The following is a 22,843-nucleotide window of genomic DNA, read 5'->3' on the forward strand; positions in this document are numbered from 1 at the left end:
TTTGGCCAAAATTCCTTTTTGGTGTGAAAGGCCGCGTTTGCCCTCTCAACTTTAATTTTCTCCATGCGGAGGACTTTTAGTAGGAACGGGAGATATTTTAAGAGTCCATATTTTGCAATTACTACTTGCTTTTAGTTATTCTCAAGTCTCATGTTTTGTTGGGTGGGTCGTAACTCGGAAGGTATTCATAGTTGTTGCTTGTAAATTTGTTTCCGATATCCGCAAAGCTAGTTCAATGCTCCGTCTGAACCTATTTAATTTTTTATGTCCCATTTCTTTAATTTGTCAGTTTCAAAAAAAAAAAAAAAAAGATACAATATGATACTGGAAGCAATTTAATTTTTATTTTTTTTATTTTACCCTTTAATGAAAAGTATTAATTTATAGTTGCAAAAATATTAGTATAACATATTTTATAAATCACAAGTTTAAAAAATATTCATTTTTTTTAGGAAAAATTTCAGAAACATACAAGTTGGTCACTTACATTGCAAAATAATAGCCCAAAACTTACATTACAAAAAATAGTCCAAAACATACAAAAATATAAAAACATATACAGACATATACAGACACTTATACTGACATATACAGACACTTATACCAACATATACAAAGGCAGAGAGAGAGGGAGCTTGGCGAGAGAGAGGGAGAGAGAGAAAAGTTTGGTTCAATTTTTGTAAGAATTAAAAAAAGGGTCAATTTTGATAGCATTGTTGCCCCAATTAACATATAGTGTAATTTTCTCTTTTTTTTAATTAAAATCCATGTTGAGTCATATTAGGTCGCCATAAGTTCAAACGTGAAATAGACTAGCTAGTTAGTTCCCTTTTCTCCGATATTCTTCATTTTATAGGATTTGAGTTTGATTTTGTCGGAACTTACATAATAAACATTTGAGAAAATTTTAAATTTGAATTTTAATATATTAATAATGGTTGGATTAGATGATGAATATGAAGAAGCTACATACGTTAAACTTTTGCTTTTTACGTATATAAGAAAATTAAAGGATCTCAACTTTGAAAATTGTGGCAGAGGGGGTTATGTGATAGCACACCTTTTGAGTCCTTTATGAAAAGATTAATGTACGTAATTGCACCTTCCTTTACTGATGTATCTTTGTTTGGTGAACCAATTACTGTAGCTATACTAATAAGTAAAAGTGAACGAAAGGGAGTATTAAAGTGGTAACGTTAATCTTCTTAGGAAAATTTACAGCCCATAACTACCTCTAAGACTTATTTATTAGTAATAACTATCTTTTTATTTAAATTATATTTGGTTGTTTAATTATTTATCAAATTACCATCTATAACTTGTTTTTGTAACTGCAGTGTATTTCCCTAAAAATAAGATACCTCTCTCCTACTTACCCACAATCTTTTTTTTTTGAAATATTTTTCTCTCACATATCAAATCTATTTTCTCCCTCACCCCTCTTTCTCTCTCTGTTCCATCTCCTAGTCCTTTAAATTGATTTTCTCTCACCTATTAAATTTATTTTCTCCCTCACCCCTCTTTCTCTCTCTATTCCATCACCTACCTTAGATCTCATTTTCTCTTACAAATCAGAAGAATCCTACAAAGAGTAGCAGCAGCCATGGTCGATGACGGAGTGAAGCTTTATTAAAAAGAGCCATGGTCGACGACGGAGTGAAGCCATGGTCGACGACGGAGTGAAGCCATGGTCGACGTTTGGGTATTGCTTTTCTGTGAGAAACAAAGAGTTTGGTGGGAAATGGCTAAAATGGGATACGTGAAAGCTGTAATGGAAACAGCATGGAAGTTGTAAAAATATGAAGTTGATATAAGGAAAAATGAGTGGCTTACGAGAAAAGCAACTAGTAACAAATGGGAAAAAGAAAAAAGTTTTGATTTTTGATTGAATCTTGTTGAAGAATACACTATGGTTTTGCGAGAGAAATGGAGAAAGAGAGAGCAATGAGCACAGCTACCAGTGGTAGTGAAGCCATGGTCGACGAAGGAGTGGAAAAAAGAGCTCTAACAACGGTGAAGGACGACAGAGTGAAGCTTTATTAACTAGTCCAATTGAAAGTCTTTATCTCCGGATAACGTCCTTTTTGTAGCAATCTGAGACGACTCGCTTCTTTCCCATGAAAACACCATTAATGAGAGTTGTGGAGCTTCATGCCCACCAAGTGTTTGATAAAATATTTCCGTATATTTCAATGTATATTTCTGTGTATTAACAAATAATATATTTAATTTTTCGTAAATTTCAGTGTATTTCAGCATATTATTTCGCTGTATTTCAATGTATTTATCTTTTTTTGGTATAAATATAGTGAATGTTCCAAATATAGAGCCTATTTTTACTACACTTTGTTTTCGCGACTTTTGTATTTCGCTGTATTTCAATGTATTTTTGCATTTTGTATTTCTAATTTATGAAACAGTTTCTGATATATTTCAGTGTATATTTTTCTGTATTTGAAAGTTTTTAGATCTTTAGTGGTTTTTGAACTCAAAAAGTTTTGATTGTGATAAAAGTTGAGAGAGATTCGTGAGCTTTTATGGAAGAACAACCATTTTGCGTGATTTATGGGAAGTTTTAAATTGAATCCCATAATTTTTTTTAATATAAAACTGTTCCATAAATAGGGCCTGATTTTATGTTTCATTGATTTGTGTGAAATATGGTTGATTTAATTTGACTTACCATTTAAAAAGGAAAAGAATATTATGTTAAAAAAATATAGCCTATTTTTTCTCTCAGAATTTTTTTTTTTAAAATATTTTCCAAAAATAGAGCCTAAATTTACTCTAACGTGTTTTGTATTTCTCTGTATTTCGCTATATTTCATTGTATTTAAAAAATGCGAGATACAACTGAAATACAGCCAAAAGCAGCTACGAATTGTAAATCTTTAACGTGTAGTTATAACTAGTTAGAAGCTATTAAAAGATAGTTATTTGTATAAGTTTCACATTCCCAAATACAATCCTTGAATATCGGTCACCATAGTTGCATGCCCTTGCCCGCTTAATTATAAGGAAAAAGATACCTACATGGCCACCCGGATAATTACTTGGCATAAAATGGCCTAACTCCCAACTTATTGCCTGTCCTAGTCATTTTCTTCTATTATAGTCAATTTTCTCTGCAACTAACCCTCTTCTTCCTCACCCATCTCCTTCATGTCAGAAGTGTCGTAGCTCCGTTATGTTGAATGAAATAAACCACAACTAAACTTCAGACCATGACGTTTGAATTTTGGTATAATATAGGGGGTCATTTAATTTGGTACGCGAACTAAACTATCCCGGAATTATAATTACGAATTATAGTCCTGGGAGTAATTTATCCCATCTGAGAGGTGGAGTAAAATAATCCCAAGTTTGATGGGATAAGAAGGGATATCCACACTTAAGTTTGGCCTTCAGTTTATACTCTGTTTTGTAGAAGGTACTTCAAGGATAAATTTATACCTTCTACCAGACAGAGTATGAAATTAATCAAAACTTAATGCTGAGATATCTACCTTATCCCGTGTACCAAACGAGCCCTAAAGTGATAAGAAGGGCTGCTCAGATGGTAAGCATCCCCACTTGCAGTCGTAGGATTTTGGGTTCGAGTGAGCAATATAGCTCCAACAAAGGGGAATAAAAAAAGGGGAGGGGTTAAAAGAAGAAGAAGGTATACTATATATAAAAGCTAAAATCAAACCTCTTTTTAGGGTATATCATATATGTCATATCAAGTTAACTTAATCCGGTTAACTATTTTGCACATCTGTGTGTTTAGCGGCGGTTAGAATCAACAGCCGAAATTTAAACAGTAGACGGCGTTTACAAAACTGTCGCAAGCTTCAACTTTGTTGTTGCTATTTTGATATGCTACATTATTATTCTGCATTGATCTTGAGTTATATATTTATTTTGTGACAGAAATCACATGTTTAGTTATTTTTAAGTTGTCTAATTTAAATTTTTGTGACAAAATTTATAGATTCCTCCAAATTTTATTGACAAAATCCACATATTTCTCACAAACTTGTGATGGAATTCATATGTCTGCCACAAACTTTAAGAAATTGTGACAAATCTATATATCCGTCATAAATTTCTGAGAGTCCATATGACTTCACAATTATTTCAGCATTGGTAAATATCACAATTTTTGTGACGAATTCAATATTTTTAGAAGAGAATTGAGAATTCTTAGAATTTGAGTGTTTTGAGTGCTTGCCTTAGAATTGGAGAGAATTCAAAGAAGAGGAATTTCTCCGGGCAATTCGAAGGAATGCCCTTATTTTGGGGTGGTTTTTATTTTTTATCTCTTAAATTGGTGGTCTTTAATTTTTGACCTTTGCCTAATATCATGAGATTTGCGGTTCGATCCCCTGGCTCAGTCAAAAAAAAAAATAAATCGCAGTCATATAGTAGTTTTATAGCAAACTTAGGCGCAACGTGGTGCAAAATTTTGCTTCTTTAGGGCAGTTTCAAACTCTTCCTTAAGGGAGAGTTTTAAAAACTTTTGCCTTGGGCGCGTAATTTTACCTTCAGGCAGTGCATCGCCTAGGCGAGTTTTAGTTTTTCTGTGAAATTGCCTTGAGAATTCAAGTTTTACCTGGTGAATTTTTTTAATTTTTATCGAAATTTTAGGATTCGAACTCAAACTTAATTTTAGGCGAAGATCAAAAATTAAAGACCAACAATTTGAGGGACAAAAATTAAAGACCAGAGCATTTGAAGGACACTCCGCACCAAAAAATGAATTTCTCCAACGAGTTGCGCAATTAGGGCCACAATAATACACAAATCTGTGGATCACAATGTAGACCATTGGTAATCGTACTGTTGTCTTTGGTTCTCAGTGGTAGCCTGCTAGGCAGACTTTTTCTAGGCCCGGTTATTTGGGTGAAGCATTTGGTCCTAGCAGAACTTTAAAGGCCCATATATTTCGGGTGATTTGGGTCACAGCCCAGTATCCAATATTCAATTGGCCCAGTTTTATCTCCTACTAAGAAAGACATAAACCCAGCAAACAAAGTGGCAACGATTATACATTTTTTTTTCTTTTTCCCGCAACTATTATATCCATTCATCTTTTTTAGACTTTTGAAAGCTAACAATCTCAAGTTATGTACAACAATAGTAAGATGAAAGGAATGTGAAAAACTACGATGAAAAATTTAAGGGAAAATAATGTAGATGGGGCCTAAACACAAAATAATTATCCGCCTATGTTCCTTTACTTTCATGCTTCAAAATCATTTACCAGATGCTCCCAAAATTATGATACCAATGTGGTATTACTCTATCTCTTATATACCATGATGGTATAACATAAGACTTCTTTTATTTCTCTTTTTATTAACACTAATTAGCCCTATATATACAATATACTGACACGATATTATAAAAAATCATGTTCATTTATTCAAAAACACACTTTTCTAAAAAAAAAAAAAAAAAAAAAAAATTTATGATACCATCATCTTTATATACATATACTGTGATAGTATTATGGAGGACTGTTTCAATCCTTCAACGAGACAATTCGTAGTCCTCTATGATACTATCTTGGTATATACCGTATACTAAGATGATATCACGGAGGACTGCTTCAGTCCTTCAATGAGACACTCTCTCAATCCTCCGTGATATCATCATGGTATATTTGAGATGGTATCATGGATGAAGGGTTTTGGGTGTGGGAGTACTCGGGTAAATATTTTCGGCTGGACTGGGTAGAAGCAAAATTAGTTTAGGAGGGGATATGGGCGGGTAAATAATTTCTCTCCAATGGAAATTTTGTGTTGTTTTTCCAAAATTTAAATCACTATCCACTCGTCTAACACCAATTTGAAAAAAAAAAAAAAATTGCCATATCTGAAGAACTTTCCAGGCTTTTGTTTTGCCTAAGATAACTGGAGATATCAAATATTCAAATTTAGCATTTTTAGCCTAGAAAATGTAACTAGACCAACCAACCCAAATTTGAACAAATTTCGCTTTGAACGGGTTCTGCAATGGGTAAAGTCCGATACAGCCCTTATAAGTAATCTGAAAGTTAATTTGGGTCAGCTTGGACAAAGGCTGCTTGCTTATTTTGATCCATAAAAAACTTAGCTTTGATTGTGTATTTCGTTACCTATACTTTTATAAACACTTTTTTTCTATCTATAAAGAAAAAAAAACACAATAGTTTTTACTTGGTTTGGTGATTAAAATTTTTTAAAAAATATAAAAACATGAAAAGATTGATTTTGAGTTGGACTGATTGAGTTAAGATAAGTCGTTTAGTCCATGTTTACCAATTCAATATCACGACACAATAAAACCTTTTGAGTCGTGATCCATTCTGATTCAACTCATTTTAAAAAGCTCAAATATGAGATTTTCCACCCACTTTACACCCTTTAATATTCATTAACATTAGTTTAAAAGTAGAAGCTTTTTATAATAAGTCCAAACAAAAAGGAAATATATGGACCATTTGACAAAAAAAGGTGTAAACGAACTGATAAGCTAGTTGTCATTTGCATGCCATACATAACAGGCTTTTAAAAATTGAGGGGTTATTGATCCAAAGCATATGCATTGATGATCCAACCAGAAAAGGGAAAACCAAAAACAACTTTAATCTGATTCCTTCATCACGCACACTTGTTATTGTCTTTTCCCTTTTAAGATTTTGTCAGAAGAGTTAAGTTGTTTATTAAGTAATCAAGAAAAAACCAAAAGCTCCTTTATAAGTCAACCTCAGAGTCTCAGACCTAGAGCCGCCTTGTGGTCTACTTGCATTATAGTTCATCTTTACAACTCATAAAATTTAGTTCATCTTTACAACTCATAAAATTTACTTTCTGCAGTTAAAACACACACAAAGTACAGTACATAACCATGCTTAATTATTTAGAAGCAAATTAATTAGTGAAAATAATAAAGCAAAGCAAGTAGGAGTACTTAGCTAGTAGTAATATTTTTTAACAGACTTTCCAGCTTACACTATATCCATCCCCTTTTCTCTTTCGGCAAAGCATGTCCTCATGCTCTCAAGTGCTTCATCTTCAGGGTGGAGCTACAGTACTATTAGGTACCTGCAGGATGAAGTTAAAGAAGCAGAATCGACAGCAACTTTTTAACGTATGTATAGTAGATATTGAATTTCTTCAGTTGGTGGAAATTTTGTCTTCACCACTGTTAGGTACCAATAAGGACGAACTCAATAACTTTCGCTTAGACTATGCATATATCTATGCTAGGAAATCTGTTAAATATGTATAATGTATTTAATTGTGAACCCAAGAACTAAAACGAGCTATGTGTCCGATGAAAAATTTAGAAGCCAAAATTTCAAATAGTGGCTTCTCCTTTATAATAAATCATCTTGTCCATTTGATATTAATTTATTAAATCCTTTATTTTTTATTTGAAAGAACTTGACATTAATGGATATCATAATTTCGGAAGTTTGACGAATAAAATACCCTTCATTAAATAAAGCTAGATTCCTTAATTGTGTCCATGTACCTTCCATTATGTCATACATATGAATACCGAATAGTAATGTCTCATGCACAAAAGCTAGGAGTATATATATATTGGAACTCCTCTTTGGTCCACCAAAAACATTTCTTTCCTTTCCTGCCCTTAGATTTTCATATGGTTTCGACCAATCTTCACAGTTGAACAACATATCACTGTGAGAGCACTATTAAAAAAAGCGAATTTCCAACATATATTAATTTTTGTCGAAGTATGGTATTTCCGAAGAGTCATTTTTCTGACATATTCTATTGGCAATTCGAGTTTTTTCAATAGTGAAATAGGACGTTTTGGTATGAATAAAGTCGCTATAGAAAGTAGAAAATTCGTCACTTGAGACTTTCTTGATAATCTGAGTATAGTCACCACTCACCATTCAAACTATCATCTTTATAGCAATCTTTTTATCGTCCTAAAAACTCTTGTTGCTGTGATTAAAGGAGTCGCCACACGTATAAAATCGTCACAAAAAGTTCTCATTTCTTATAGTGATATAGCCGACATCATTCGATTGTTTAGATCATATGATTAATTTGGTCCTAGTAAAAACAAGTAAAGCCACTTTATGATGGCACTCAATAATGTTAATTAACAGTATTTGGCCCTTCTGATAATTGTTTTTATTCGATGTGATGTGTTAAATCTATAGAAAGACAAAATGATAATTGGAATTTTTTCCTAAATATCTGGGTTAATAGTAGAAAGACAATATGAGAATTGGAAAGATGGTCTTTACTTGTATAACTTATCAAATGACGTAAATGATTCCTGCTTTAATTTTGATTGCAAATTGCCACTTTAAAGTGTATTAATGAATTCTTTGATTTTCTCTAAGCGTTTTCTCTGAAATTATTAAACAATATATAATGTATTTTGGCATATGGCCTTCGAGAAGATGGCGTTATCTAAATCACAAGATTATATTAATAGCAACAACACATAAAAAGTCTACCATCTTTTTTTCTTTTTCTTTCCCCAACTCAACCAAACAAGGATGAAAAGATTGACTCCTTTATCCTACAAAGGCCACTTTCATTTGACTTGATTTTAATTATTTCAATTATTTCTCCATCCTCATCTTGTTCCTCTCTCCTTTTATTCCAACTACAATGGCAAATAATTGGTTTCTCTAGGCCCTTGCACTTTATATACCTGACGCCTCATTTCTTGTCCGAGATAAATTAATGAGCTCACTGATATATATTCGACAACTTATAAAACAAAAATTAATCATTATATCTTAGACTGGAAGAAATTCCAATTATTGTTAGTTGTAAACGAGGATTCAATTTGATGATTCACATTTTAGTTAAAAGGCTGCCTCTAGCTAGCTTTGCTTTAATGATGTAATGGTCATAACTTACACATTTTTCTTCATTTTTAAAAAATCAGCATCTTCACGTCAAAAATCAAACATTAATTTATTTAGGTTTATTGAGTATGAAGATAGTTTAAATTAGTAAATAATTTAATTTGGTAGGAGGCTTAAGCTCCATAAGACCATAAGCCCATAACAGGTAAAAGATAAAATGTTCCATCATCCATCTCTTATCATATAAATACTGCTCTTAATTCCGTATAATAAAAATAAATTTTCACATTACTTGTCCACTTATGCAAATAAAGAGAGAATAAATTATTATTTTCAACCCTTATCATTAGATAATCTTTTCTCAAACTTATTGAAGTACTAATAGTTAAATTTGGATTTTCAAACAATAGTAAATATGAGTAATTTAACAAAATAAATATTTAATTAATACTTACTTTTTAAGAGGAGTGCAATATTGCATCCTTTACAGTGGCTTCATTTTTCCTCTTTACAATACAAAATTATAACTCACCCTCGGATTAGAAATACCTTGAGTCAAGAGCTTTTCGCACAAATATGTAATCCATAATAATTAGCTGAAGAACGAAAGAGGCAATTCAAAGCTTCACCGTGAAAATTTTTTCGTCCCTTGTTCCCACTCTTTTCTCTCTCCTTTGGAATAATTAGTTTGTTTTCACGAATTTAAGAAATGACTGAATTTAATTCTGGTATATTCATTTGATCAGGTTAAATGAAAATAGAAACCAAATCTGGGTAAGCACATGTTTTTTTTTTCACATCCGATGTTCTATATCCGCATTGGACGATTATATTCGGATTTGTGGCGTTAGGCCCATTTCTGGGAGAAGTGCTCCCTACCAAGATTTTTCCATACTTAAGATTTGAATCCAAAACGTCTAATTAAGGGAGAAACATCCCCATCCATTCCACTACATCCTTAATTTGTGGCTTGGGCAAGCACATGTTAAGGATCAAACATAATCGTGAAAACCCACATGGAGGGTGGACCCACTTATAAGGGTTCCAAGCAGTAGATTCTGCAAAAACACAACCCAAAATCATCAAATTCATCATCTTCATCATTCCATTTTCTTACTGCACATGTGCCACCTCCCACGTGCCAATCCTCTGGTCTTTTTAGCTTTTCTTCCATTGATCATACAAATAAAGTTAGAGATCAGTAGCTTTATTCATTTGGTATATGTAGAGGCCCGACAACATAGCCCTACCAATAAAGCTACTCTTTTCTTCTCTCTCTGTGTATAAAGCTAGTAATAAACACCCCTCCCCCAGGCCCAACCCCCTCTCCATCTTCGGTATTAAAATTACTCCCCGCGTCTAAAAAAGATTGTCTCACTTTCCTTAGTAGTTTATCCAAAAAAATGGGCACATTTTAAAATTTAGAAATAATTTAACTTTATGAGATGATTTAAAATCACACAAATATCTAAGGCTTGTTTTGGACCACACATTTTAAAAGTCTTCCTTTATTTCTTAAACTTTGTGCCAAGTCAAACTAAGACAATCTTTTTGGGATGGAGGGATACACAACACTTCATGCACGTGTGGATCTCATTATTACTCTCTCACCAAACGTTTCAGTATTAATTTAAGAGCTTAAAATAAGGTTATATACATATAGATCGTTTGGCGAGTTGACCGAAAATACTCCGTGCTAAAAACACTTGTAGGTGCTTAAATAACAAAACAATTACATATGTTTGGATATGATCAGTGTTGAGAAATATAGTTGATGTATATAGTAAAAATGTGTTGATAAATACTTTTTATATTAAAGCTACCGAAATGAGAAAAAAAATAACTGAAATGTCCTGCTATTTATAAAAATATATAAATTTAAAAGTAATCTTTTACATAAAAAAGATAAATGATGGATGTATGAGATTTAATTATTATAATCTTTAAAATGAAAGATATTACCAACTATAAATGGTAAAAATGAGTTGATGATGTAACAATTCCTCACACTAACAAACAAATATGTATAATTTAAACTCAAAATTAAATCATGTTGAGTGGAGGGAGATCTGTATTCGTTGTCACAGAATAGTGGAGTACGTACCATAAATGTTTTAAGTCTGGTATGAGGAACAAATAATTGATAATTTGAAGTTTGAGAATATTGTTGAGGAGATCTGGCCACACATAAAAGAGACAGAAAGAAGACGATGTCAACTTAATACGATGAATGTGCTTGATCAACGAGGTGATATATGACATCAGTGTTTGCTCAGCTGACATGAACGATCATATATTTCAATTTAAGTGCCACTATTTTTTTATTAGTCTATTTCAAAACGAAAGATTTATTTCTATATTTGAAAGTAATTGAACTCGGCGTTTTCTATTTTATCCTTAATGACCTGTTTTTATAGCTATAGAATCTCATGCGTATTTAAGATAGTGACAAATTTCAAGAATATTTACCATACTTTTTAAAATTCAGTACACGCCTAGACAAATTACACTACAAAAATTAAAACGAAAGAATGACAAAACTTAATCATTTAGGAGTGTGTGTGTGTGTCACTGGAATATATTATGTGCCTCTCTTACATTAATTCCTATATATATCAAGTTGGAGTCTTGAAGATAGGTTAATGATAATCCACAAAGGGTTAACTCTTGCGTGAATAATAAAATGAAAGAATACATAACAAACAGAATAAATGAAAGATATTATCTACACCTAACAAGAAAAGAAATTTGTAAGCCCTATTTTCTCTAATAAAGTACTTAGTATATATGCAATGTACGTCAATAAATTAAAATATTGAAAGGTATTTAACAAATTAACACTATCGAAATTTATTAAATCGTACAATTTCTAAGAATAGCACACAATTGGTGGAGTATAATCACGAAGATTTTCCTGTCATAACGTAATCTTGCTAGTTGCATCTGATAGTTACGTTGCTTAAGAACGAAATTCAACATTCCACGTTTATTATTTTGGATAATGTGGAAGACATTTATGAAGTAATCTGTAGCAGTACTACTTTCTCTTGCCCCCCTTCTTTTCATCTTTAGTCACTTTAAGGCTTTAAGCACGTCATTCTTCTAAGGTAATTTAAAATGTTTAAAATATTTATTCTCTTACGTTTTCTTTCTTCAACATCTGCAACCCCCACCCCTCTCCACAGGACTACTTTTCTTGGGTAAAAGAATGTGACAATTCTGTTCAATATGCAATAATATTCAAATTCTCCACCAATCCCAATTTAGATATCTGATTTAATTAGTATAAGATCGATTTAAGTTTTATTACTTCATTTATTCCGTATCTTTGTCACTTTCCTGTTTATGAATATCCGAAAACATTGTCACGTTCCTAAAAATGGTTCACCTTTTTATGGGTTTAACTTTAACTTATCCTCTACGAGTTTATTTACGGGACACGAATAACTTACTTTTATTGATTACTTGTAGTGTCAGGGAAAAGGCTAAAAACGTAACACACATAAGATTACTTTTTAAAATTGTTTCAAAGAAAATGTGACAATTAAGATAAGACGGAGGAGGTATATATAACTGGAAGAAGATGCAAAGAGATCAATTTTTTTTGAAAATTTGCACATTTTAAAGAACAGATAAAGTCCAACTCACCTTTTTCTTTGCTAACAAAATTCCTTATTGGTAATTGAATGTTAGAAAGTTATACTCTCTCTGTTTCAATTTGTTTGAACCTATTTCTTTTTAATTGCTAAAAATGAATGAATTCTTTCCTAATTTTAAACAAATTCACTTTATGAATGATTTACAGCACACAAATTTTCAAGGCTTATTTTGAACCACAAGTTTAAAAAGTCTTCCCTCTTTTTTAAATGTCATGCAGGTCAAATGGGTTCGTCATATAAATCAAATTTAGGAGTATATAATTAGGTATAGAGATATCTTAATGATGTGAGACCTTTGGAAACAATCGTACGAGAGCTTGGACCAAAATACATCATATCACACCAATTAAGAGTATATTTGGGTTGGCTTAGCTTAGCTTAATACTTATAAATACATATACAAATTTCAAAAATATTGAGAAACGTAGAGAAAGAACTTCCTAAGTAAGCTCGCCCATCTCATGATATATGTGATAAGGGAAGGAGACTGCTTTTAGCTACTTCTTTTTTCATGAGGATCTAACATGAGATGTATAAACAGCTAATACTCATTATTAACATAGTCTTATAGTGAAAAGTAGAAAATAAGACATCTAATTAGGGCTAGAAGAAATGCTTCCTCTTTTTATTATTTATATTTTTTGTGGGAATATTCATTTATGTTGAAGCTCATTGACCGGACTAATTTATATTCGTGCTAAATAGTCAGAATAAAGCGCTTCTCAAAATGGAATTTTTATTCTTAAGATTCAGATGTAAGATATTTAGTTAAGCATGCAAGGATCTCGATAATACAATTTACATCAATTGAAAAATTAATAATTTATACATTGAAAAAGAGCTTGAGGATGAGAAAGGGCAATATACACCTTATATATTGAAGAGGGTCGGGGGGAAAGATGAGGTGACCCACAGAAATGATATAGTACATTCACTTTTTTCGTGAAATTTGTAATTACATTTTTGGTGCTTTGTGTACGTCCACTTTAACCCATGCAAGTAGGTAATGCCTTTGTCTCTCCCACTAGCAAACCGTCCATGTGGTTTTGTGTATATATATGTCATAACTTACTACTGCCATATGTGGCACCCCCTCCCCCGCAACCCCACCCCCAAGCATTTTGTTGTCAAAATCTATCGGTTTCAAAAGTCGTTTTCTCTTTGTTTCTTCTCATTCATTCATTATCGATCTCTCCCATAACGTCTTCTAAAAAGTTTAAGTCCTTTTTCTAGGGCTTCCCAATAATTGTCTTCAATTTAGTTCATATACCTAATTTCTAGCTCCATAGTCTGATCATTTCAAGCTTTCAAGCAGAAAATTCAGTACATCTTTCTCTCTCTCTCTTTATACCAATCCATTGAGTACTGAAACTCATAAGGTACTACTACTTCGTTCATTCATTCTTGGCCTTTCTCGTGCTTAGAAATAATTGTTGACAAGATTTCTCTGAGTGTTTGTTGATTGTATTGTTGTGCATTAGATTCCATGATAATTGATCGATCTTTTTAATTTTCTGCCAAAGTTTTTGATTCTTATAATGCTCTCTTCCAATAATAAATTTCTCTCAGCTCTTTCTCTCTGCAACCTGAATTATTTGTTGGCATCATCATGATTACTAGCAGCAGCTACGTACAATACATATATTTTCCCGAGGGCCCAAGCATGAAATTAATCATGTAGCTAGTTACCATTTCTTCTGTTCTCTTCCGTTTACAGTTTTTAGTTACTTGCCTGAAAGGAAATTTTCAGTCAAGACTAATAAAGGAAATCGTATTTTGGTTAGCTAGCTACTCTATCCTTTTTGACATTCTCAGGATTAGGTCAAAAGAAGATTTATAGGACCCCATATACTATAATTTTGTAGGTAATGATTCTGACATTACTACTATTGGAGTATATATTTCCTAAAAGTCATGGCTGTATATATAATTGGATGTATGTGTCACATATATACAGAGGCGGATCTAGGATTTGAAGGTGGCGGGTGCCACAATTTTTCTTCAATGTACATCTTGTTAGGAACGTGTATTTAGGTCGGGTCCATCTCTTTTTAGTTATTCGGGTCAACTTAATAGGCTTTTTTTTATTTGCAAATATGAAATTACATCTCAAAAATCAAGAAATGAACATAATTAGCATCTTAAATAAGGAATCACACCCATTAACAACAAAAGTAAAATCAACATTTTCATCAAGGGACTTGCATCTCTTATATATATATATTAAAAAATGAATTTGGACAAGTAAAATAACATCTTCAATAAGGAAATTACACCAATCAAAATAAGAAAAATAATAGAAAAACTCTTCAATAAGTAAATACACCCCATAAATAAATGTAGAATCAGATAAACTACAAGTTCTCAAGAATAAATCATAAATTTCATGTTTTTTCTAAGCAGTGCTTATGAAATTTCCATCACAATTTAACTAGTAAAGCGATTTAAATTGAATTTAACAATTATACAATAGCATAAATTTTTAAATACACTCCCTCCGTCCATTTTTAATTGTCCATTATACTAAAAATATATGTCCACTTTTACTTGTAAGTTATGTAGTTTGAAAAACCAAGACATAATTTACCATTTTATACCTATTTTACCCTTATTATTAAGTACTCTAATTCATTTCTCCTTTTTTTTTTTTTGTTGCTTATTAAGAGTGTCCAAGTCAAATATAGACAAGTACACATGGACTGAGGGAGTAATAAACAAAAGAAATTATTAAAAAAAAATTAAATTTTGATCTCAATCCAAAATTCCCATTGAGACCCAAGTTTTTCGATTTAAATACTCACAGATTTGAGATTAAGAGAAATGTTTAATTTAAGGGATTTTGAAGTTTCTATTTGTGTGTTCTCACTAGAGATCACAGATAAAATAATAGAAAAGAGGAAAGGCAATATAAATAATAAAAAGATAAATAGAAAATTGGGAGAGCTGAAAAGAGAATTCCTGGTACAAAGGAAGTAAAAAGCACAAAGAAAAACGGGAGTCGAAAATGTTCAAGATAGATTCAAACTTGTGTCTACCAGCCGTGACACCTTTGTCTAATTTAAGCTGGGGGTGACAGGATCAAATATTTAACCTAATTTAAGCAAATTACAACATAAGTATATAAAAAAATTATTAATCTAGGGGGTGTCATGCCACTCCACCCTTTAGGGTGGATTCGCCCCTGCATATATATGCGCTTTAATTCACCTTAAGTCCAGTTTTACTCGTTTAATTTCATTCTCACTCAGGAAATCTTTGATTAAGCGAATGTTAGTTTTTCCTTTTCTTATGATTCTCATACATCTGATTCTAGTGATATCACTGAAATTATATATGATCAAAAGGCTGCACGTGAACTAGATACATGGAGTTAATTTGAAATAAAATACTGAAACATATACAAGAAAATAACAGATATTGGAGTATGTCAAACAGATCTAATTAAATTTCTATTACAAGTTATTCTTAATAAAATAATGTAGTATTCTCTAATAGTTAATGTGGACATGAGAATTGTTCAGTTGATTAAACTTCTAATGCAGTAAGTATAGTGCGGAACTTATCAGTTTCTTGTCAATATATGTCGCAAATTGAAATTCTTAATATGATTTGCAGTTAAAACAAGAGGGAGGTAGCTTCTCCTTGATTTTTCTTTGGTTTTTAGTTTTCTTCTCCTCCTTGGTATGTTTTATAGTATTTTATTCTTATATTAATCAAATTAAATTGATGTTCACTTGCAGTCACCGGAGTTTCAAATCATCTCTTTGAACTATGTTATAACGAGAATTTAATTTATATGGCATACAAAGACTTAAGCAAAGGACTGTTGGTAGAAATTCAACCTAATTTTTACGATATGGCTTAATCCGAGAATACAGCTGCTCATAGTTTATACTTTGGGAACAAGCTAAGGTAAATTCCATATTGTTATTTTGGCTAAAAAATTGTTAATTAAGGCAGGCACAGGCGCACAGCCGAGAATTCCAATCGCATTTGTCTTTTCTATCATAACTGCTAGCTAGCGCTATGTATTAGTCCCTCTATCCCATTTTATGTGACGCTAGTATAAAGGGGCTATGAGTTTAAGGTACCAGTTTGATTAGGGTATATCAATAGTATACAAATAGTATAAGAAATGAGGGAAAATATTATAGTAATAGTTGAAAATTTTAGTTCGAAATAAGACATCATGCCAAAACATAAATCTGATTAGTTCGATAGATTTGAATTCTAGAAACATGCAAAAGTTGTATTAAATAGTATTACAAGTATTAACTAGGATGGTGTCAAACAATTTGAGTATTTAATAAAACAAAATGAATGTCATAATTGATACGGACTGAAAATCATTTTCTTTCTCACGTAAGTAAAGAAGAAAAGATTAATAGTAGTTGCATTTCATTTTGACCTGCCAAACTCTACGTCCATCAGTTAGTACTGAAGCTAGCTAGAGTAGATGATAGGCCAAAATGAAATGCAGAGTAGTATCCTTTTTTGAGTATCCTCTTTAACCTTGTTTCTGGTAAGCCACAAAAAGAGGGAAAAAAACAAGCCAAGGATTTTAGTACACACACATTATTTTTGTCAGTATGGAATTTTATTTGGTTAGAACTATGTATTATTCTCATTGTAGATTTTAATATACTGATAGGGTCCGTCTAACTCAAGTTTTACTAGCAAGGACGGTATGTTTCAAAAATAAAATAAAAATAATGCAATCTGTACGTATGTAATTATAATTTGTAGGATTTAAGTAATATGTACTAATAATATTTGTTGAAGTGTGTGATCATCTGATTCGATCTCAAGACCTCTGCTTGCTCTGATACCATGTCGAAAAGTGTTACCATCTCATCTAAAAGCTTACTTAATTTGTTAGAGAGAGCACAATTTTATTTACTAAGTATATACTCAACAATATTAGTAATTTTATATATATATATATATAATATATATATATATATATATATATATATATATATATATATATATATATATATGTATTTCAAATTAATTCTTCAAAAGTTTAAGTTACCCTAGTTTTTTTTTTTCATGTATAACCATCTGGTATCCGGAATCAACTGGCATGACTAATTCAAATTCACGTCATGTACTCTTACCAAATATTTCTTCCATTTCCAAAATTTGAACCAAAGACCCTTGACTAAGTGTGAAGTGATCATTCATCCCAGTACACTCCTTTGTGTTACCCTAACTCTTCTGTTACACTACCAATGTAGATATATACTCCTCTGTCCCAATTTATGTGGCACAGTTCGGATTTTGAGAGTCAAACAGTTAAATTTTGACAGTGGATTTGGGCATGGAATCTTCAAGTTTTTTAAATAATAATCTCATATTTGGAAACTACGTAAAAAGTATTATAAGTCACAATAATTGACAATTAAAAATAATTAAGACAATAATTGACAATTAAAAATAATTAAGAGATACATGAAAAAATTACGGTCAAAGAAATACTTGTTTGAATCTCAAATTCTGAAAGGTGCCACTTAAATTGGGACGGAGGGAGTATGTCATTATTTCTAGGATTTAAGTTGCCCTAATTCTTTATTTATTTATTTCCTGATCAGCGGCACCACTTGGACAGGCAACCACATTCCATTTTCACAAGATTAATAATGGAGGATCACCAGAAGGAGCTACACTTTCTATCTACTCACACAAATGCAGCAAACTCCTCATCCTGGCCATCAGATTCTTCTGCAAACATCCGATCATCGGAATCATTGGAACATCCTTCTTTGGACCTACAACTCTCAATCAGTGTAAGACCTATTAAGCCACCTTCACAAGGCGTCCTAACAAGGGCAGTCAATCATAATAATCACTACAACGATGTCCGATTCGATTCGGGCTACGTTGAGGCTCTTAAATGGCAAGCTGCTGAGCAAATCCGGTTGGCAGCCATAGAGAAAGCGTATGCTGAACGTGTGAGAGAACTTACTAGAAGAGAAATAGAGATGGCTCAGTCGGAATTTGCACGTGCGAGAAGTATGTGGGAGAGAGCTAAAGAGGAAGTTGAAAAAGCAGAAAAGTTGAAAGAAAGAGCAACTCGTAGGATTGATCCTACGTGCATGGAAGTTACATGTCAGTCTTGCAGTCAAAAATTTCGACCTCACTGAATATAAGATGTTAATTAATGAAGGTGCGTTCTAATAAGAGTAATTAATATATGTATTTTGAGTTTATGAAGGGGGAGCTGATGATAAATAATCTGTAGAATGCTGATGATAAATATTCTGTAGAATGCATTCTTTTCTTTTGTTGGGAATTCTGCAAGAACTTAAAAGTGGAATAATTGATGTATGATTCTTTTGTTTTCCGTTCTTTCATGATCAATTGATGTTAACTTATAGTATCCTGATCTTGGCAGAATTCGATTATGTATGATTAGTTCTTCCTTTCTTGAGGTAATGTAATCTTCATAATATTGGAAACATGAGATTCGATCATTATATGTGTTGTACTGTTGTATATACTTTTGAGCTAATGTTTGGTCTTGAAGTAATAAGTCAACCACCAATGCCATTGTTCTTTTGCTTTAAGGTGAGTTATTTAAATGAGGAGTTTAAGTTATATATTGTGTAAACAAATTACAAGTAATTTATCTTATTTAAAGATTATATATCACACATTCTAAGGAGGCTTAATATATATCCTTTAGGTGAGCGTATTTACAGACATGTATAACTTAAATTAGTAATATCTTTTTCATACAGTAGCACTACTTTCTTTTGGTTAATGTAAGTTATGAAAACAAACATGGCGTCCTATGTATATGCCAGTATAATTAGCACGATGCTCTTACTACATAAAACAAATGTTGGATTTTTCAATTTATGACTTTGGAGGTACATTTAATTTCTTTTTAATTATTTTGAAGATATAGCTATCATGATAGGTAGTGATGCGAATCTTCCTCGGAGTCTCTGTTGATACTCGATCACAAGGATATTTGCCTGAGTCTCATGCATCATCAATTTAAAGAAATGGTCCCATTTCACTTTTCAACAATCAAATTTTGTTATTAAATTAAGATCCCTGTCATAATTACACTGGGCAACTCATCACGTTAACTACAAAGTAATTTATAAACCAAATTTAAAAAGAAAAGATAAAAGTGGACCAATCTTCGTGAAACTTTTACTGCAACTAAATGAGGTATGACATATCCTACTCGAAGAACTGAAAGAAACGAACATATTAATTAGTTGTGATGCAAAGGACGAAGGAATTCTTGTTAATATTGATCAGAAGTCATTTATAAATGTTTGAATTACCTAAGTTTCACCACAAAGAATTAGTGCACAATTGTAGATTTGTAATTTCTAATATCTTGATTATTTTTGTTTATATATGTTATGTATAGAATTCTGGGGCTGATGTTGGTTTGAATATGCGGGTTCGGCAAAAGCCAATAACTTTGACCCAGATAATGTAAGAAGAAATTATTCACTATATAGATATAGGGAAAATACATAAATACCCCCACAACGTATACTCGGATTAATTATGACGCACTCAACCTTTGCGGGCGACCTATTACCCCCCTGACCTTATTTTTTCTGTATTTTTGTACCCTATTTTGGCTGATGTGGCAAAAAAAAATTTGATGCCCAGTTGCACAGTGGAGAGTGTTGCACACTCTCCACCACATCGGCGCCACATCAGTGCCACATTGGCGCCACGTCACTAAACCCTTCTTCTTCTTCTTCATTCCACCCCACCCCTCAGTTTCCCCACTCACCCCTAAACCCACCGCCACCCCCATTCTTCTTCATTTTTGCTAATGTTACTTTTATTTATTCTTTCACAATTTTTTACTTTCTTTTTGTTTGTGCAACTCTTCTTCACTCTCATTCTTTTTCTTCACTTCCAGAACTCCATTTTTGTTGATTCAATCATACATTTTCCTCCAATGATAGAAAAATTAGAGGAAAATGTTGTTGGGTTACCAATTGTGAATCTGAAATGGAGTAGTCGAATTCTTAAATCTGAAATGGGTAGTCGAAAATGTTGTTGGGTTACCAATTTTGAATCTGAAATTTTTGTATGTTGGTGATTTGTTAGTCAAAATTGGTTTGCAAGTAAAATCTGATGGGAAAGCTGCTGTGAACTCCATTGTTACTTGCTCCGGTGAACTCCATTGTTACTTGCTCCATTCCTTTTTCTCTGAAATTGTAAGGGGAAATGATTGATTTATGGTTTGAGCCAAGTGGGTTTACTTTATCAGCAGTAATTAAAGCTTGTTTTGATATTGGGAAGTTGAAATTGGGCTGTTTATTTCATGGCGTTGCGATTAGTTGTGGATTCGAAGAGAATAATGTGATTGAGAGGCGGATTTATGAAGAAGAAAAAAAGCGGATTGGTGTAGGGTCACCGGAGACCGCCAGGTCCACGGCGATGACCATGGCGGAGTTGACCATGACGGTGACATTCGAAGTTGTATGCTGATTTGAAACAAGTTGAAAAGTGAAAATCTCAGATCTGTATTGTTGGGTTCTTGAGATTGAAAATTGCAGCAGAAAAAAAAAATGGATGTTGTAATTAACTGTTGTTTAATCATCTGGGTATTACTATTTGGAGCTTAAAAACACTAGAGAAAATTGTTTGTTTGTGCTAAAGTTGAATTACAATTGAGCTCTGCATTATTTGATAATCATGGAAGCCATGGAGATAGCTCTCCAGGTTGTGACAATGGAGAAGATGGCATTGTTTAAAATTTTAATACTTGTTTAATAAAATTTAGGTGGCACCAATGTGGCAGTGACGTGGCGCCGATGTGGCGGAGAGTGTGCAACACTCTCCACTGTGCAACTGGGCATCAAATTGTTTTTTGCCACGTCAGCCAAAATAGGGTACAAAAATACAGAAAAAATAAGGCCAGGGGGTAATAGGTCGCCCGCAAAGGTTGGGTGCGTCATAATCAATCCAAGTATACGTTGGGGGGGGAGGGGGGTATTTATGTATTTTCCCTATAGATATATGTACGAAAAATAAATTTAGAGCTCAGTTACTAGTACTTGAGGTCGTTGTCTTAGAATTCAGAACCCACAGTTTAAATTTTAAATCGGCCACTTCTAGGACTTACTAAATTTAATACACCTTTGGTGTCGAAATAATATTCCAAATATTGCAGAATGAAAAAATCTACTCCCTCCGTCCCAAATTAAGATAATTGTCACTTTCCGGTTCTCGAGATTCAAACTGCAGAGCTTTGACCAACATTTAAGATGTATGTTTTCACCACATTGATATGAGAAGAAATTAAACTTATAATACTTCTTGTATAATTTTCGAATATCTAAATTTTAAGTTTAAAATATTTAATTAATCTAATCTAATTTAATTTCGAGGATTAGTCAAAATAACTCTCGAAAAAACAAAACTTAACAAGTATTTTAGGACCTAGGAAGTCACTGACATAATGCAGAAAGGGTTAATTGGTTCTCTTCATGCTATGCAGAAATATCAAATACTCCTGTTTGGAGTAAAATTCAACTTCATAGTTTTCATGGTTTCTTTTTCCTTGCAATAGATGACATGAGATTCTCCGATTACAAATGATGTTTTCTGGATAAGCCAAGATTTCTGGACGTTTCAGCTTTGCTATTTCCCTCCATATATAGCTCTTGTTTTTGCATTCCTTCAAACTGGTGTTTGTCTTTTTCCTTTCAACAATACCATGATTTCTGACATTGACTGCCTTCTTGTGATTAATTTCTTGACTGGTCAAATGACCCCAAGACAAATATATAAGATGACAAGTTGCTAACAGCTGTTTGCATTGAGGCAAAAGTTAAATAAATATAGGATTGACTCAAAAAAGTGCTGTTATCGACAAAAGTTACCCTACCACTTTTGGAGGGGTGAAAGAGTGCAAGATGTGAATATTAAAAAGATGTTACTCACAAAACAAAAAATGGCATTTTGAGGGGGCATTCCGAGAATCGAACTCGGGACCTCTCACACCCAAAGCGAGAATCATACCACTAGACCAAATGCCCAACGATGTTTACAAATATGTTAATTACATATCCAAGGACTTCTCCTATTTTGGCACAAATCTTTTTCGTTCTTAAAAGAAAGAGTTCGGGTAGGTTCAATTGACGGAAATGAATTTCTAGATTCGCAAATTTATCGACATCAAATTTGTTAAAAGAACCAAAATTTTATTAGCTATTATTTGACATTTCTATTTAAAACATGATTCGCAAGCTTGCAGTGCTCTCAAAACTTAAAATAGAACGGTAGATACCTGCTTCTTCTGACATTATTGTGATACGCCATAAAAAGTAATGCAACAACAATTTTCTTTGCCATGAGAATT

The 22,843-nt window shown here is 32.5% G+C and overlaps 1 protein-coding gene and 1 non-coding gene across 2 annotated transcripts; one reads left to right on the forward strand and one right to left on the reverse strand.

Moving 5' to 3' along the window:
• Window positions 1-16,395: 16,395 nt before the first annotated feature.
• LOC132055924 (zinc finger protein SHOOT GRAVITROPISM 5) lies at window positions 16,396-18,965 on the forward strand. Its single transcript, XM_059447948.1, has 2 exons — window positions 16,396-16,401; window positions 18,084-18,965. Exon 2 carries the CDS (start codon window positions 18,132-18,134, stop codon window positions 18,633-18,635), a length of 504 nt encoding a protein of 167 aa, XP_059303931.1. The 5' UTR covers window positions 16,396-16,401; window positions 18,084-18,131; the 3' UTR covers window positions 18,636-18,965.
• Window positions 18,966-22,448: 3,483 nt separating this feature from the next.
• TRNAP-UGG (transfer RNA proline (anticodon UGG)) lies at window positions 22,449-22,520 on the reverse strand. The gene has a single exon. It is a non-coding gene; the product is annotated as a tRNA-Pro (tRNA).
• Between the last annotated feature and the right edge of the window lie 323 nt (window positions 22,521-22,843).

Source organism: Lycium ferocissimum, chromosome 5 (assembly GCF_029784015.1).
Source record: "Lycium ferocissimum isolate CSIRO_LF1 chromosome 5, AGI_CSIRO_Lferr_CH_V1, whole genome shotgun sequence".
In the NCBI taxonomy this organism is placed as follows: domain Eukaryota; kingdom Viridiplantae; phylum Streptophyta; class Magnoliopsida; order Solanales; family Solanaceae; genus Lycium; species Lycium ferocissimum.